Here is an 18,896-nt window from a genome sequence, read left to right as displayed (position 1 = left end):
TGGCCAGCCTACTGGTGATGAGCTCAGCTCCCCGAGACACTATAAAACAATACAAATGAATGTCATGTGTTTGATGTGCTGACTCCCATACTGCAAGGTGCAAAGATAGTGAGAAAACCAATGGCAGAAATGGACCACTGTGTACTCTGAAAATAAAAGCTCTCCTTTCGATTAAGCGTGTGGTTCGTGATTGTCCAATCCAATGACACAACCCTGCCCCCTTCCCTGAGCTGCATCAGCCAACTGCAAGAAGACTCTTAGTATCAGCATCCTTACACCCACCATTTACCTTAATGCTTTTGGTGGGTATTTCACTGGACTTCCAAGGCAACGTGGCTTCTGGGACCTTGTCCGATCTACATTCAGAAGGACATTGCTGGAAATCAGAGGACACAAGTTATATTGGAATTATTAGAAACAATTTATAAACTTATATTAACAACTGTGCAGTTTACAGCTTCCAGAAATTTCAAGGAGCCATCTGGAATATTGATTCGTATTCAGTAGCAAAGAGCTTAGGGATCAATAAAAATGATTAAAGATTTTAAAATTACATGTCTGTGTATTTATGTACATATATGTATGTGTACAGATATGTACATGTACCTGTGTGTATGTGTACATGTTTGTGTGTGTATGTATATATATATATATATGACAGGAACATAATGATCATTCCATTTCAGACAGAATAGCACATTTCAGTAGCTGTGGAGCTAGAAAACACTAAATGCTTGGAATTCTCATTCCATTTGGCTTTATTAAGCAAGAGGAGACACATGCATAGATTCTGTGAAAATGGAAAGCAGACATCCTGGCCTCTTCTGTCACATGTCACAATGGTTAATTTAAGGCTGTTGAGCATCTCTTTAATAAATACTTGTTGGGTTAGAGAGAAGATCAAATAAAGATTTGGTAGAAAAGGAAAAAGTCTAGTTTATTTTCCTAATAAACAAAAGACATTCTGGTGTGGCTAATGCCCTAAAAGGATGGGCGCCGGGAGAGACTATTGTCACCAAATCCAAAAAAGGGGTGTGCCAGAGCATCTAGACCTTGAAAGGACCTTTGAGGTCATGTAATTCAATTCCTTTACTGGACAGAGGAAGGAATCAATCCAGGGGCCACAGCAGGCCTAAGATACAAGGGGCTTTGGATGCCAAACCCGTGCTCTCTCCATGACACCAGTCTTTCTAATGTGAAGACAAATTTCCCAGAAATAATCCGACTAGTTTTTAACACAAATGAAAGCAGAAAACTACAAATTACCTAGAAAGGAACAAAGTAAACCATGAATTCAAATCTCTAAAACTTCTAAAGTCTGTCTCCAGAAACACATAAAATGATATGAAGAATAAAAAACTTAATTCCCCCAAATCACTTAGTTAAATGGATCTTTCTACATTCCACATGAACACCGATTATGCCTGAGCATCAAAGAGGGCAGATTTCCTACCTGCATCATGACATTGTGATCTAGGCAGAAAGTCTGATACTTGAAAGGGATGTGAACCATCTCCTTGGGGCGCAGGTAGAGCTGCGGGGTACAGCTTTCATGGAGATGGAACATGTCTTCCTCCAGGGGTGTATGCACTTTGGTAGCATCTTTGAAATGTCTCCACTCCCTGCTATCCAGAATGACACTAAAACAGAGGTTGATAGCATTATTCTTATGGATATACACACTATCACACTAGACTGCGAGAAGGCCTATTCTACCCGGCGAATTCAGACCAGGGGAAAACTTCCTACCCACTTCCCATGAGGTTACTGGCTTTGGAGGGTATCCCTTCCCTTGGCCAAGAATCTGTCCTTTAACCTGCATGAAGCAGACCAGCAACACCCCCTCCTAGAGACTGAATCAGTTCAGTAAAACAACACTGTTCTTACCAAGAAGATGGAGCTGAGTGATATTTTTTGAAAACCAGCCAAAGCCAGCCTTACCTGAGCTCTGGGTTATCAATCTCAATGGAAACTGTATGCTGTAGGTTGTGTGGGTTCTTGAGGGCAAACTCAAAGAATTCGGCGGTGCCCATAGTGGCATAGATAGTGTGGTGGGTGGTGATGACCAGACTCAGCATGTTGGTGATGCTCTCTACTTTGGTCCGTTCTCGATATGCATCAATAATCTGGAGGTCCCGGGAGTGCTGAGTTTGGACATTATGTTGAGCCTTTAGAAAGAAAAACACTTAATTAAGCAAATGGATTCCTAGATCCTCTTCACCCTGGTCACCCCTATCCCCAACCCCAGCACTGGGCCATCAGCCTCCCAGATTTCCTCTTTTCCTACATGGTCAGTATCCCAGAGTAACATGTCAAGTCTACCCTGCTTTCCTCAAGAGGTTTAAATTTTGAAAACATTAGGATGAGTTGGCAAGATTCTCCAAGATCAGCAATGTACCCAAATACCATCTCCCCAAAGGTGCTGTTCCCATTCTCTCTGAAGCATAACTATTATCCTAGAGAACAACTCTAATAGCAGGCAGGGAAAACAGATAACCTACTCAACACTGCATCTATTTCCATGGCTCTTTCCTTCCTGAGGAATGCAAAAACCCTCCAAACTAAGAGAGGCAGAATATGGCACAATGGATGGAAAGTGGTTTCCAAGCCAGGAAGACCCACCTCTGCCACACCCTGGGGGTGTGGCCCTGAACAGCTCTCTTACCCTCTCACTGCCCTACATAACTCTCTACAAGACTCTTCTCTGTAGAGAAGATGCTGATCTGCATTGTGGAGGGAGTTCCTTCACCTGAGAGGTCCAGGCTCTATTCCTATTTCTGTATTTTGAGAGACACTGGATAGGGCTTTGAATTTAGGAGTCAGAAAGACCTGGGTTCAAGTCCTGCCTCAGACACTTCCTAGCTATGTGGACCCTGGGGAAGTTTCCTAACTGCTGTTTGCCTTAGATTCTCCCATCTGTGAAAGGGGGTGTTGAACCAGAGGGCCTTTGGGGCCCCCTGAGCTCTAAATCTGGGATCTTAAGATGGAGGCAAATGCAAAGACTGTAAGGGCATACTCAAACTGTTAAAATTTGTTAAAAATTGGATAAAAGTGGGAACAAACTGTCTATATTCTAATATTCCTTTTCCAAAAGAAAATGGCTGGTAGCTAATGGACCTTGCTCTCTCCCCCACCTGGGTGAACAACATTCCTGTGAGTTTACCATCCATGCCTGCCCACCGTATGGCCTCGGAATGACCCACAATTTTAATTCTTTTTAGAATATGGTATTCCATGGCTCACAGCCATACACAACATTAAAAAGACGATCAATATTAAAAACATGGGGCTTTGAAAGTTATTCTCTCCTCCCTCTCCATCTACCCAAAACTCTAGAAGGGATGAAAAAAATCCACCACAAATACGGTAAAGAAACTTCTTGCCTTTTCACCTTTTCACTTTAAAATCCCCAACATCAATAATTTCAGGAATGATTAAAATTGGGTAGGGAAGTCATATAAGATCACTTCACATCTCAGAATTGTAAATGAGAGAGATTCACAAAGAGGATGCTGAATAATTGTTCTCCTTGTTTAGAGATGAGTGAACGAGAGAAAAGGCTGCAGTTAAGAAAGAAAAGTTTTTGTTGAATTTAAGGAAGGAACATCAAGGCAACAAAAAAATTGACAACTACATCAAGGTAAGTTGCAGTGTCTGAATTCTTCAAGATCCATAAGAAGAGAGTAGATACCCATCATTCTGACATGCACTCTCCTGAATCAGAGTGCCAGACAGATGGGAACATCTCTTTTAAGGTCCCTCCCGGGCCTACTCTTCTGTTCCTATAAGGAGAGATTCCATCTCAGATGGTCATGTCACCATTCCGACAAGAAAATTCACTTCCACAGACGGAAATTATGACATATGGGAACCCAAGTTAAACTGCCTTGTAGGCTGGGTGAGGTCAAGCGATACCAGGAGGGAATGATGAGGTCCTAAGACCGCTCGGGAGTCACAAATACAGCTACAGAGTGCTGGATAAAAGCAGGTCTCTCACCAGTAGGTGATTCTTCCTGAGGTCAAGGTTGCTTTCAGACTCCTGACGTCGCACTGCCATCATCCTCTCAAGCTTCCGCTTGCGCGTGGCAGCTGCCTCTTGGCTGGTGACCTGATGGACCTTGCTCCCCTCTTGCTTGTTGGTGAAGAGCATTGCGGCTAGCTCACTGTCCACGTCAGCTAGCTTCCGTGCTTGAGCCACATTCTTAAAAGCTGCAAAGTTGTCAAATAAGAGACACAGAGAGTTGTTTGGGAGTGAACGTTCTTCAAGGATGTGCAGATGACAAACCTGTTAGCCTAATTTTATCCTTCTAGGCAAGAAAGCTGCAAAAGTATCATTTCAAAGGCAGGACTGTATGTCTACCCTTTCCTCCCATGACGTTGTCTATAATGATTCTGTCGTGTACCATGTTGCTATCACCTCTATAGGGCCCCTCTTAGTGGCACCATCCCCCACCAGCACCACCCAAGGTGGCGCAGTCTTTAGAATTAACCAATACTGTGCCCCCTGCTATGCAGAGATTTTCTGGTGTCCAGTAGGTAAGGGAAGTCATACAATATTTGGAAAGGAGGTCACTCCACATCTCAAAACTGATACAAGAGGATGCTGAACAATCATTCTTCTTGTTCAGAGAGGAATGAATAAGAGAAAAGAGGCTACAGGGAAAGCAGGAGCTTTGTATGAACATAGAGAACATCAGGGTAACAAAAAGCCAACAACTACAAAAAGGAAAGCTACGGGGGCTATTGTTTTATTGTGTCATTTAGACACAATGACAATGACAAGCAGCTGAATCTTCAGCAAACCCACCATATCAGCAGCTCTACAATGATCAAACTTTGATGCTTCTCAATGAATCGGTGATCCTACTGATGTGAGTATTCCTTCCTAGCTGCAAACAGCAACCCATCAATGCCCTCTCACATGATAAGATACCTGCTGCCAACCTCCCATAAATCCCACATCCTCCACAAGAGGTCCACTCAATATTTCTTCAGTTAGATCTCCCCTAATAGATCCCAGGGAGGTCCATGGGATGGCTGTTGGTGATCCCTTACATTCACTACATGATTCTTTATCCTATTCACACATCTCTTTGATGATGTCCTTTATGCCACTTCTCTTGTATGCTTTTTCATTGACACTGTACCACAGTCCATGCCTGTCCATCATACTATTCATTGGCTTTTGGGTGAACTATAACTTTAATTTTTTTTAAATAAGGTATTACAGGGCTGACAGTCATAGAGCAACATTAAAAGATGATGGATCTTGGGGCAGCTAGGTGGCACAGTGAATAGAGCACGGGCCCTGGAGTCAGGAGGACCTGAGTTCAAATCTGGCCTCAGACACTTAACACTTACTAGCCGTGTGACCTTGGGCAACTCACTTAACCCCAAATGCCCTGCCCTCCCCCCTCCAAAAAGAAAAAAAAAAAGATGATGGATCTTTGAAACTGATTCTCTTCCACTCCCTTTTCCCCCAGCGCTTCTTCCTTTCCTTGGAACAATGCTGCTTCTGCTGGCTGCTACCCCTAACCCTACCCTCAGTTCATCCACCATGGAGAAAACCAAGATCATCTGCCATTACAGGCAGTAACTGGGCAAGGGTTCGAGCTCTCCAATGAGGAGCACAATCTATTCTGCAAGGCCTGCAAGAGCACAGTTAGGGGAATTAGGTCAGCCTAACAGGTCATTCATAACATTAAGCCAAAAAACCAACTCCACCAACAAAAAGATGCATCTAGTCAAAGACTATGAGGAGAAAGTGGAACGTAAACGAGATCCATCTGTGCAGTCAATGAATCAAACTTTAACATCTAAAGCAACAAATCCAGAGAGTGAGATCTTCTCTCCTCAAATGGAGAGACCTTGCTGCAGGCACCTGTAGTGACAACTGGAAACAAACAAGCAATGCCCAAGGGACTTCTCAAGGATTGACATCAGTAAGAATGAGACAAAACCTACATGGCCAATTTGGTTGCTGTTAGCTCTGAACTCTTCTGTATTTTACTATGAGATCCTTCCTTAGTAATCCAAAGCTTGCCTGCATACTAGCTAAAATGACTTTCAACAAGGAGCCAGTCAATAAACCTTTCAGTGCCTACTGTGTACCAGGTTTGCAGCTGGGTAGTGCAATGAATACAGCACCAGGCTTGGAGTCAGGAAGATCCGAGTTCAAATCCAGCATCAGATAGTCACTACTGTGTAACCCTGGACAAGTCACTTAACCTCTATTTGCCTCAGTTCCTCATCTGAAAATGGGGACACACTGGAGAAGGAAATGGCAAGCCATTCCAGTATCTTTGCCAGGAGTCACACACAGTTGAACGAGTGAACAGCAACAAATGTATCACGCACTGTGCTAAATGCTAGGGATACAAATAGAGGTAAAAGACAGTCTCTGCCCTCAAGGAGCTCCCTCTAATGAGGGATTCAGATGATAGAATCTGATACACGACATGATGAGTCATAAAAAGACAGGGCCCTGATCATGCAGCTGCCTAGAGGCCATCTCAGATTCTGAGCATCACACAGTGCAGGGCACTAGAGATGCAGGACTTTACGCTTGAGATGGGGGGGTGTCATCTTCATTTGTAGATGTCTCTATCCTTGACAGCTCCCTTGGATTTCCTCTATAGCAGAGAGAACCCAGTTGTGTGCATGGAAATCAATCCCCCGACCCAGCCTTGAACATCAAAGCTTATGGAAAACTCCATTCCTTGGTTTGTGTTTGCCCTGATCTTCCTGCCCATGGCCACTGCTGTAGAAAGGCACTAATGGCTTCATTTCTTCTAAATGTAAGTAACTTTCAGACACTTACATAAGAGGACTAAAGCCTATCTCGAATTTTAAAAATATGAACTGCTTCTACGAGGGACTGTTTTACATTCCAGTGAAAACGCAGAAGAGGAGTTAATTGCAACTCAAGTGTTCTACATCACTCTTTCCCCCTACACCTTATTTTTCAGGGTTTTGCTTTCCGTTAACAGCTCTCACATGTTCTCCTTATATATTCCATTTTTAAGAGGAATATCTAAGTATCATGTGAAATGGAAACAAAGAGAGAACCACCTGAAAAATGCCTTCTATACAGTGAGTCTGTCCATGATGACACAGAGTCTTCTTACTCCCTAGCTGCTGCTGGTCTAGCTGGTGACTCCCTTCACCCAACAAAAGTCCCTTTGTATTCTGTCCCTGGAGCTCTGGTCTTCATTGACCTACCACAAAGAAACAGCACTCATCTGCTAGAATACAAGTCCTGCTTTTTAGCAAGAGAAAGGGTGCATCACATCTTCACAGGCTCAAATGAGCAGAGAGAAACCAAAATAGCAAAGTCTGAGTCTGACCCTTGCAATGCAGATCTGTGCGTGTGGGAGGGGTATGCAGTTTGACCAGTGACTGTCACATGGAAAGTTTGAATTGACTGTTGTATGCCACGAATCACTGACTACAGTTTCAAAGAGTCTTATGAAATATTCCATATGTAATGGCATGTTAAAATAAAACAAAATCGTATTTTATAGACAAGAAAAGGTGTTTTTGAGTGTTTGTAAAGAAGAAACACTGTGCAATTTCCCTAATAAAATCCAACTTACTCTCTTCCTATTTGATTATTGGACTCAGTGAATTATTGAATGGCAGCATCTGTCAAAAATATTTTTCAGCATATATTTTTCACTGTGTACATATATATTGATATATGCATGTGTGTATATATATGTGTGTCTGTATGTGTGTGTGTGTGTACATTGATGAACCATCTCTACAATCTACACAATAGACATTCTCCTTCATAAGGTTTTTCCTATGTGGATTGCTGGGCCAAACTCTTTGAAATGATTACAGATCTCATTTCTGAATTGTTCTAGAAACTGATGTAGTCAGCACAAGGCCATCTGCAGAGAGAAGCATCTGAAGGATATCACCATCTAGAAGGGATTTATCTACTTGAACTTGGTTGGAAATCCTCAATGACAGCATCTAATGCCTTTGAAAAACATAAATATATAGCATAAATAACTGGAGGGCCAATTGATATAAACAAGGCCAATGAATAAAACCCATTATTGCTGTTACTGTTCATCTTTTGATTTTGAAGAGGATCAGTGACATCATGGGTAATGCTCTGACTTGTGTGTGAATTGTTTTTAAGTAAGGCAAAACTGCACAAAGTTGTGAACCTCGCCCTCTCTTCCACAGTCATCAAAGTCCAGTGGCAAAACAAAAATTCAATATGACTGGCGATGGTTCAGGATGCAGTAGATAACCTTGGCATCTTCAATGTCTGACCAAGCACTCGGCTCCCCAAGCATCTGGTTCAGCTGCCCTCACAGCCATTGGAGCAGACTGTTCTCATCCACCTATACTGCTGGGAGAATTCTATACTTGCTCGTAGTAGACATCCCCCTAACTGATGAGTGTGAGGTCTGTTGGTTCCCCTCAACCTGGTTCAGCCTGTCTGCATAGACGGTTTTATCTGGGTGTGGCTGTGCTTGTTACAGCTTCTTGGAGCCACAGGTGAGTTATACAGATAGATAGTACCTACCTCGACTTACTTTAATGGAGATGTGATCTCATCATTGTGGGTACTATCTCCAATGCTACATCACAGCCCATAATTATGTCTGTCTTACCTAATTATTTTCCAGGTTCTCATAACCATTTTATTATGTCTTTCAAGGAGTCTAATGATTTCATATGCATGAAACAGTATTTGGTGTTAGGTGACGTTTTAAGCTCTTCTCAAGCTTTATTTGTCCAAAAACAAGAAGTGTTATGGGATCTTGTATTCTTTCATTTGAAGAAGTACCCACACCAGCCAAGCTAACTCCTAACCTGGCTCGGCTCCTAACTACTCTCTCTACTACTTTGCCAACTTCCCCTCCCACTTCCCCTCTTCCTCTTTCATCTCCTTTTTAAGTGTTGTCTTCCTCCATTAGCATGTAATGTCCTTGATTCAGTGAATGACAGTCTTGTCTTTGTATACACAGCAATTAGCAATCTGGTACATAATATGTCCTTAATAAATGCTTTCTTTCTCTCTTCCTTACTTTTCTTGATCTCTCTTCCTCCTTCCCTCCCTCTCTCCTCTGCTCATCCCCTCTGCCTTTCAGTCTTTTAAGATTTGGTCTTGATGAAGAATACTATTAATGAAAGCCTGCCTGTATCCTTCTCATATTTATCAAAGATGCCCTCAATGATGCATGCAAAGTATTCTCATCAAGATTTTAAAAGGTGGGCTATTATACTTATTGGTCAATAGTTACTGATGTTTTTTGCCTTTTTCCTCCATAAAAATAAGGTCTATTTTTGTTTTAATCTTCTCTCTCAGACACCTTAAGAATGCATCCCTCAACAACCTCAAGACTGTGTCACCTCCAGCATGAACCTACAGCTTGGGCTAGAAGTCAGAGTCCAAGTGTGCACTCTTCTCCATCACTGATGGAGAAGAGAATGCTATAGAAATCTTAATGTAGTTTTAACATTTTTCATCTGTCTATGATCTTCTTCCAGTTTCACCCTTAAATGCTTTCAGGTAGTTGTGGTTTCTTTAGTTCTCTCATGAGGATTTCAATAAATTTGTTTACCCTTCCCTGCTTTTCACCCTTTAGAGGCAATGCCACCTGTAACATTCTGCTGTCCTCCACTGTAAGATTTTACAAATGACTTTATATTCTAAACCAGCACCGTCCTTGGCTGCCACGTAATTCTGTTCAGAAAGACTATCATGTGTTTTCTGGCAGGGGTGGTTTTTTAGATTTGTTTGGTCTTTTCATCATGGCAACTAACATAAATGAGTTAAGCTTCCTTGGGAAATAGTGACTGTATTGATGTCTGTTCTTTTATCTGCTCATTTTTTTTTAGCATTAAGGATTTGTTTTAAATAGGTCAGACTGGCATTGGCTTAATTACACATCATATCTTCTCACTTTTATTTTCTGTCCAATTTGGCATTGATTTTAATCTTTGCTCTGATAAGTCAACTTATCTAGAAATGAGTTGTACACAAGTAACCAATGATTTTCTGTCGGATAGTATATATGTAACTAAACATTTTTCATGGCAATATTTAGTGTTTGCCAGGTATGGCATTTCCTGAGTGTCTTTTAAATCAAATAGTCATGACATAAAGGCAGGTGCTATCTGTATCGTGTATAAGCCCCTTTAGTTTCTTATACCTAAATAATGTTTTTCAACATTTTTTTTACTGTCCCCTTACCCACCTTTGTATTCAACTCACTGGTAATAAGGTATATGTTGACTTAGTTTTGAAGGTTTTGCCAAGTTCTTAGAATTTTTCTTCTGTAACAGATATTACCTCATAAGTTTTAATGATCTTCATGGTGGGTTTTTTCAAATACTTATATTCTATGCTACAATAAGAGATGACTGGGACAGCTAGGTGGCACAGTGAATAGAGCACCAGCCCTGGAGTCAGGAGGATCTGAGTTCAAATCCAGCCTCAGACACTTAACACTTACTAGCCATGTGACCTTGGGCAAGTCACTTAACCCCAACTGCCCTGCCTCCTCCAAAAAAAAAAGCAAAAAAACCAAACAAACCCCCCAAAAAAACAAGAGATGATCAACTATCTCATTAAATTCATGAAATGATAATTCTTTGTTGCCTTTTGACACAAGATAAAAAGTAACTTTCCAGGGAGAAACTTAAAATCCTCCTTGCACTTAGTTACAACCTCATTTTGTCTTCTCATTTTATTTAAAGCAATGATGTGAATATTGATATGAACAGTTCCCATAGTGAGATGCCATTGCATGTACTTCTAAAATGGACCTTGGAGCTTTTCCAAAATGGCAGAACCTGATGGAGTCTGCTCTATGATAGCAGAGCTTCAAGAACTCTGGGTCACCTCCACAAGAGTGAAATAAGGCTTTATGAAGGTACAATGGTTTATAAACCACATTGAGAGAGAATAGTGTGCTGCATTTACTCATCTCTTTACTGTGCTGGAGGTTTGAGGGATCAGGGAAACTGGTGGCTAATAAGGTTAGTACATGAAATCTACCATCTTACACAAACAGTGTATTTCTAGAAAATAGTTTAAATGCAGAATAAAATAAATCGTCTGTGGCCTACCCCCAAATTACCCCGCAGGGCACACACTGAATGCTCTACCCTATGACTCAGCAGAGCCTCACCATGGCATGCCAGCCTCTCATTTGCCATCAGCCTGTTTCCCACTTTCTCTCACCCAAACGTGTGGCTTCTTCTCACTAGGAAGCAGAACTAAGCTTCTTCTCCCCACTCCCACCCACCCCTTCCTCTGGAACAAGTAAACAAGTGCTATTTTCAGGCGACCCACCACTCTATTTTAAAGCTATTTAATTGCTTTCCAGATGCAGAAAATTGGCTCAGATGTCTTAAACTACTGCTAAAAATGATAATTTTAAGTCTTGATGGGGTCTGAATAGACAAGTGGGATAAAAGTTATTGAGAAAGGGGACTCTAGAGGAAGGAAGGTCATTCTACGGAACGGATTTTTCCAAAACATGTTCTTGTATGAAATCAACAAAGGCAGGGAGTGTGGTGTCTCCTCTCACCTAGCTTGTCCCTGAGACACCCAAAAAGATCAGGACTTTCACATGTATAAGTTTTCATTCTGAAAATGCTCTGTCTGTGCCTCTTCTGGTTTCCATTAAGACACGAAGGAAACTTCTAGAACGGCTATGAGGTACAGATTTGCTGGGATTTCTCTAAGATAGGAAGCATCAGAATTCTTCTCAGAACAGACTGACCAACTTTAAAATCTGGAGAAGAGAAGGAATGCCAGGATTTCCACATATCACAGGCTTCCTTTTCTAGTTCTGAACAAGCACAGGAACTGTGTTCCTGTTCAGAGACGGCATGTCTATCTTCATTCATCTTCTAGGAATAGGCTCACATCACTTCATCATTGCAGCTGTCCATCACCAAATGGAGGATACCACCAGATATGAGGCATGTGTACACCCCTGCTCTGTGGACCACTGAGGGTGATTTGGCAGAGGCATTGCAATGATCTCAACCTGAACACTGGTGTTTTCTGTCTGGAACACAGGTAGGAGAATTCTATTACACTGTCTAAAGCCAGTTTGAAGACATGTCTGGTGACACATCATTTATTTCTTTCATGTGAGGGTCAACTTATTTAAGTCCTGTTTATAAGGGGAGTTGATAGCTATCAGATGGAAAGAGGCCATCAGATGCTGTTAACTCTGAGAGGACAATGAAAACAGGAAGGGGAGTGTTCCCTCAAAGTGTGACCAGGCCCCTTGTATCAAGGAAGGGCTTCTCAAACAAGGTTCACATTTTTCTAGCCATTATCCAAGATTTCCCCAGGTAGGTCAGAAAGTGATGAACTCAGCCAAGGCAACTTTGAAAGCTCTTTTCCTAAGTCACAGGGGAGCAAGGACCCATGCTGAGAGAAGAAAAGAAACAGATGATTGAAGACCAAAGCATGAAAAATAAACTCAGGGAACGTTTCTTAATTATTATGAGTATAGAAAGAGCCCTGGACTGGAAATGAGGAGATCAGGATTCTAGTCGCAAGTCTGCCACTGGGTGACCTGGAACAGGTCAGTTGCCAGGTCTAGAAATCAGTTTCCTCAACATTAAAGTGAAAATATTGGACTTTAGAGAGTACTTTCCAGCTCAAAAATCCCATTACTTCTATATGGTAGATGCTTAATAAGTAGTTGGTGAATTAAACTGTAATTAATGTATTTGACAAGTTTGACAATAATATTAATAACTCACCATATGATGCTGAAGGGTTAGCAAAGCACTTTATACAAACTGCCTCATTTGAGCTTGTTATTGACTCCACGAGAAAGGTACTACGGGCATTATAATCCCCATTTAGCAGATGAGCAAACTGAGGGTCGGAGCATTAGAGACATGCCCAAGGTCACACAGTGAGTGCTGGTGGCAGCATTTGAGCCCAGATGCTCTCGCTTTCCGGGTGACCACTCTACCCACTACACGATGCCAATAAAAGGCCAACAAATTAACATTACAGACCATCCATTAACATGATCACGTCATTTACTGCTTTATATTAGATGCAGAGGCAATATTATACTGGAAAGGATTTGAGACAGCAGGGAGGGAAGGGGAAATTTTGGCTTAATAGATGGGTCTGCCTGAGCAAGGCAGAAGTTGACTGTGTACGATACATACTCTTCAGGGACAGGGAAAGACCCATCCAATGATGGAAAGTCAAGAGAGGAAGAGAGAGACAGACAGACAGACAGACAGACAGAAAGAGAGAGAGAGAAAGAGGAGAGAGAGAGGGAGAGGGGGAGACAGAGAGAGAGGGAGAGAGAGAGAGGGAGAGAGGGAAAGAAGGAAAAAGGATTTATTAAGCACCTACTATGTGCCAGTCAATGTGCTAAGTTCTTTACAAACGCTATCTCATTTGATCTTCACAACAACCCTGCAAGATAGGCGCTATTATTATTCCCATTTTACAGATGAAAAAAAATTGAGGTAGACAAAAGTTCAGTGACTTGCTGAGGATGACAAAGCTAAGTAAGTGTCTAAGGCTAGGCTTGAGCTCGGGTCTTCCTGAGTCCAGGCCCTACTCTGCGCCACGGACATTATTTTGGCACATTCGGAGGATGTGAATAGGGAGCAGATCTGTGATTTCATGAGTGTAGGGTACTCTCAGCTGAAACCTCCCCCCCCCCCCGCACTAATGGAGTTCAGTGCACTCTTGGTACCTTATAATCTCAGAGGGTTGCCTGGGCACCAAGGATCACAGAGCCAGCTTGGGTCAGAGGTAGGCCTGGAACACAGGAGCACTGGTTTGAAGGCCAGCCCTCTAACCCAAAATGCCACCCTGCCAGGAGTCGTGTCTGTTTCCTTTTGTCTGTAAGCAAACCTGTTCATGGCTTTGGCTCTTATAAATGTGCCTGTTTATAAGGGGACTTGCTGGCTGTATCATGGGAGGAGGTTCTCGGATGCTGTTAACTCTGTGGGGGCAATGAAAACAGAGAAGGGAGGCATTTCCTCAAAGTGTGACCACGGCCCTTGTGTCACGGAAGGGCTTCTCAAACAAGGACCACATCATTCTAGCCATTATTTTCAAGCAAAGAAGAAGGAGAGTGGAAAGAGTCTGGACTTGTGAATCAGGAGACATGAATTCTAATCCCAGCTCTGGTAACCTACATTTTGCATGACCCTCTCAGGGCCTCAGCTTCCTCATTGGAGGCAATGTGTTACAATGGAAAGGGCAATGGATTTGGGATCAGAGTAGGTTCAAAACCCACCTCTGTCACATACTTCATCTCTGGGCCTCAGTTTCCTCATCTGTAAAACGAGGATGTCTCTGAAGTATCTTCCAGTTCCAGAGCTATAATCTGCAAAGCTACTAAGAAATTAACTTACAAGGTCTTTTCTGTACTTAATACACATGGCAGCTATTTCATGTTGTATCAAATTTATAATTTATTAGAGTTACTTACAGAGAGAAAAAGGATCTCCAAAAAGGTTGTTTTGGGTTTTTTTTTTCTCCTTCACTAAAAGGAAGATATTTTCCAAGCTAAGTTCTTAGGATGCAGAGCTGGCAGGAACCTTAGAGATGAGTTCAGACAGCTCTTTCATCTTACAGATGGTTCAGGAATGAGATGACTTCCCCAAGGTTTTCAGTTCTCAAACATAAGGGTGGAATGCCCACATGTGTTTAAAATATGGCATTTCCTCATTCCCCACCCCCGGCTCACCTCCCTGTGGACGCCTGGGACTTCTATGGAAGCACTTATCTAGACTTTTTTGATTTCCCCACCAGGCCCTTGCTTCATGTACCTCCCCAGACCCCCTTTCAGCTTTCAGCTTTGTGTAGTATCTTCCACATTAGATTATAAGCTCCTTGAGGGCATGGATTGTCTTTCTTTTTTTACATTAGTATCCCTTGTGCTTAATAGAGTGTCTGGTACATAGGGGTGATTAATAAATGTTTATTGACTATCACTGACTATTCAAACCTATTAAAAATAATCCAATGCCCTCCCTGTTTCTTTTATCTTCTCCCCTGCTCCACTGCAGGTGAGCAGCTAGCTAACCTACAACAAACACCACTCACAGGATTCCAATTACTCTGTCAAAAGAATAGAGCTTGATTTCCGTAGAACCAAGTACACAGACCATGGCATTTGATTAATGAGGAGAACAAACGTGACTGGAAAAATCAATAAGATTACTTAGGGCACATGCTACAGGGCTAAGCCTGGATGACATTCTGTTAGCATTGTTTTCCGAGGAAGGACAGTTCTAGTTCCTTTCCCCTCAATTCCCCTGCTTACCACCCCACAGTAGGTAGGCAGCATCTAGGTATGGAGCAAGATGCCCCCTTCTACTTACCTCTATGGCCTCCATGGCTAAGAAGACTGCCTCCATGGAAGCGACTGGTCCCATCATTAGAAGAAATGATCCTCGATCGTGAAGGGGGCAATGAGTCAGAATCATTTGATTTCTTTTCAGACACATGACCTAAATTGAAATCACCCCCAAAAGGGTCACAGGAATATATTAATAGCAAAGAAGGTTTTTTTTAAATTTTAATGAAAGTTTAATGAGAGGCAAACACATAGTAGAATTCTAACTTCTAAATTATACACCATATTAAAGCCCTTACTCCCAAACTGTGGTTTCAATTTGTTCTATTATACAGAAACACTGACATGTAAAAAGAACTCCATTAGCTTTTGACTCATTCATCTTTTGTTTTCTACGTCCTTGACTTCTGAGAGGCATGTGGTGGACTTTTTGCGTTGATGAGACAAACAACCTGACACCAAATTGGTGGACACAGGTACTCTCTGATCTCTAGACAAATCTCCAAGTGGTCTTGACCTGGTTGGAATTTCACAGTCTCTTTAAAATTATAATAAAACTGTCACAAAATTATCCTTTTAAATTTTGTAACTTTGCTGTGGGCCACATTAAAATATGAGCCTTCAAAGGCTTTTACATATAAATATCTTTAACCACAAGCACATTTTAAGGGAAGAAACCTTGTATTCAGTGGATGTTGGAATTGCTTGCATTCCTCCATTATACAATGGGTTTGAAAGAACAAGTCTACTCTTTAGGAAGGATGAATAAGCTTCCATGAAAATCCAGAGAGGAACTGCTAATTTTGCAAGGTTTGCCACAGCACTCTACTAAATTCTCACAAATTGCTAAGAGCTTCCTAAGAACTTGATAAAATGATTTCAAGGGTCTCCTAATACAAGCAAGCTTCTTCAAATAATTCTGACCTTCTGTTAAATATTATACTTCTCTGGTTTTTTGTGGTAGTAAAGACCTGGAAACAAAGTGAATGCTTATTGACTTGGGAATGGCTGAATAAAGGATGGTATAAAATGTAATAGAATAAACATAATTGTCCTATAAGAAATGGCAAATAGGATGAAGACAGAGAAACTTGGGATGACTTGTACAAATGGCAACAGGGGTGAGAAAGTGGCAACATATACAAGTCGTGAAAGAGAGAGAGAAAGAGAGAGAGGAAGAAGAAGAAGAAGAAGAAGTGGGAGGAGGAGGAGAAGAAAGGAAAGGAAAGAGAAGAAGAATGAGGAGGAGGAGGAAAGGAAGGAAGGAAGTGAAAGAGAAAAGAGAGAGGAAGAGAAGAGAACAGGAGAGGGAGGGAGGGAGAGAGAGAGAGAGAGAGAGAGAGGGAGAGGGAGAGGGAGAGAAAAGAACCAAATGGAGATCAGGTTAGTGCAGCCCATGTCACTCTTCCTGGCATAGAGAGAAGGCTCTGGGATCCAAGAACATCACAGGCACAGCAACCAGATGCACTGATTTTGTTGTTGTTGCTGTTCAGTCATTTCAGTCCTGTCTGACTCTTCCTGGCCCCATTTGGGGTTTTCTTGGCAAAGATACTGGAGCAGTTTGCCATTTCCTTCTTCAGTTCATTTTAGAGATGAGTCAACTGAGGCAAACAGAGGTTAAGTGACTTGCCCAGGGTCACCTAGCTAGGAAGAGCCTAAAGATGGATCTGAATTCAGGCCCAGTGCTCTATCCACTGAGTCACTGAGCCTCTATGTTATATTAAGACCTGGATTATAGGAATTAAAATGAACTAAGAGCACAGCCAGTAAATCTGCAGTCTGACAAAATGTAAAAGCAAAAACCAGACAGGCAGATATCTTTTACCCTAGTAGAGTAATTTCACAAAATGGTAAAGGTGACTAGTTACTGACAAGATGTGTCTTGGCTTTCTTCCCCTGGGCTCTCCCTGCAGTTAGTCCCCATTCACTGGCTTTCTCTAATACCACAGCATAGTATCTTGTAAGACCAAGGTCAGGGGATGGAGAAATTACCTCAACTGTTTCTCCAGCTCCCAGATGACCCCTGTCTGATAGATCCGTGGCATTCTCAGAGTGGGCACATGGCATCTCTTGATGTAAGCTGCCCCACAGCCCAGCCTCCTCCTCTCTGATTTGCATCCACATCTTCCCATAAATCCTCTAAAGAGAATCCTCCCATTGCCCTGGAAGACAGCCTTTGGTTCACTCACTATTGTGTGGATTCCCCCGTGACACTAGGCTTTTCATGGCAGTGACACACTTGGGATCATACAATTCCCCAAATGAAATCTGGCCCATTCTCTTTCTGTTTTTCCCTTTTTTTGCCCAACCCTGTCCATCTGCAGCACCAATTAGAGCTGCTTTAATAGAAGTTGACCTGGATGAGGACAAGCCTGTGTTGCTCAGAGTATAAGGTAGCAAGCACTAGCTACTTCTCCATGGGGTGGGCTAGGACTTCAAATTCCAGCAAGATGATATACCATGGATACAGGTGAGATGGGCATGGAAAGGGGGTAGAAGAAGGAATTAGAAGTGAAGGCATAGGCAGAATAAACAAGAGGCTAGACCGGTGAGCTAGACTGTCCAAGAGGCTAGACCGGAGTGTTAGACCATTCAAGAGGCTAGACTGGTGAGCTAGACCATCCAAGAGGCTAGACTTTCCAAGAGGCTAGATCGGTGAGCTAGACTGTCCAAGAGGCTAGACCGGTGAGCTAAACCATCCAAGAGGCTAGACTGTCCAAGAGGCTAGACCAATGAGTTAGACCATCCAAGACGCCAGACTGATGAATTAGACCATCCAAGAGGCTACACTGGTGAGCTAGACCAGTCCAAAAGGCTAGGCCAGTGAGCTAGAACGTCCAAAAGGCTAGGCCAGTGGGCTGCCAGTTGAAGTTGGGAGGAGATGAGTTCACAGAGTCATGGAAAGGGACTGGGACCACAGCTCCCCATGGAGGCTAGTAATGCCACAACCAGAGGTGAAGTATGAGGAAAGAGCTACAAGAAGAGCTATGAGTGAATAAGACTGATGAGAGAAACTCTGCTGTTTTCCCCAATGTGTAGGCAGAAAGAACCTTAAAGAGGGGAGGGGGAGGGTATTGGTTTGAGAGTTGGGTGCTGAGAATGTTTCCATTCTATCCTGCTTCCAATTCTGTTCCAATTAAATGCTCTCACTGATTCTGGGCTACTGTTTCCTAGGTTTCTGTTAGCATGGTAACAAAACAGAAATGTAGAGTTTGACTTTAGAGATGGGCCCTTGAGATGAGTGAGGTTCAATTACTAGTGAATGCTCCTCACACTATGAACCCAAGTCCACAAGGGGGCTTGCCAGCATATGACAAACAGACCAAAGGACTACCTGCCTTTTCTACTACCTGTCAAAAACTGTGCAAAATGTAGTTTTTCATCCACTTTATTTTTCCAGGGCAGATGGAGATGCTAATCACTATTTCTTCATACTCTACAAGATATGTTGGACCATGAATAGCAATTAACTTCATGTGGTCAGATGGCATATTATTTTCATGAACTCTGGTAGTGAAGAAGACCAAATGACCCACAAAATGAAGTTTTTGGTGCTTTGGA

At 42.3% G+C, this 18,896-nt stretch overlaps 1 protein-coding gene across 1 annotated transcript in view; it reads right to left on the bottom strand.

The window, feature by feature from the left end:
* NPHP4 (nephrocystin 4) overlaps positions 1–18,896 on the bottom strand; it is a 169,960-nt gene that overhangs the window by 21,737 nt on the left and 129,327 nt on the right. The window contains exons 23-27 of the mRNA XM_069079459.1: positions 15,361–15,489; positions 3,998–4,209; positions 1,942–2,168; positions 1,454–1,640; positions 290–376 (exon numbers count right to left, since the gene is read on the bottom strand). Of these exons, the coding sequence (XP_068935560.1) occupies positions 290–376; positions 1,454–1,640; positions 1,942–2,168; positions 3,998–4,209; positions 15,361–15,489 (842 nt within the window). The remainder of the gene's footprint in view (positions 1–289; positions 377–1,453; positions 1,641–1,941; positions 2,169–3,997; positions 4,210–15,360; positions 15,490–18,896) is intronic.

Source organism: Petaurus breviceps, unplaced genomic scaffold (assembly GCF_028583685.1).
Source record: "Petaurus breviceps papuanus isolate PSGF00001 unplaced genomic scaffold, PetGlider_PUasm1.0 91041, whole genome shotgun sequence".
In the NCBI taxonomy this organism is placed as follows: Eukaryota; Metazoa; Chordata; class Mammalia; order Diprotodontia; family Petauridae; genus Petaurus; species Petaurus breviceps.
Note: the sequence above shows the minus strand (reverse complement) of the source record. Positions and strands in the feature narration are given on the sequence as shown.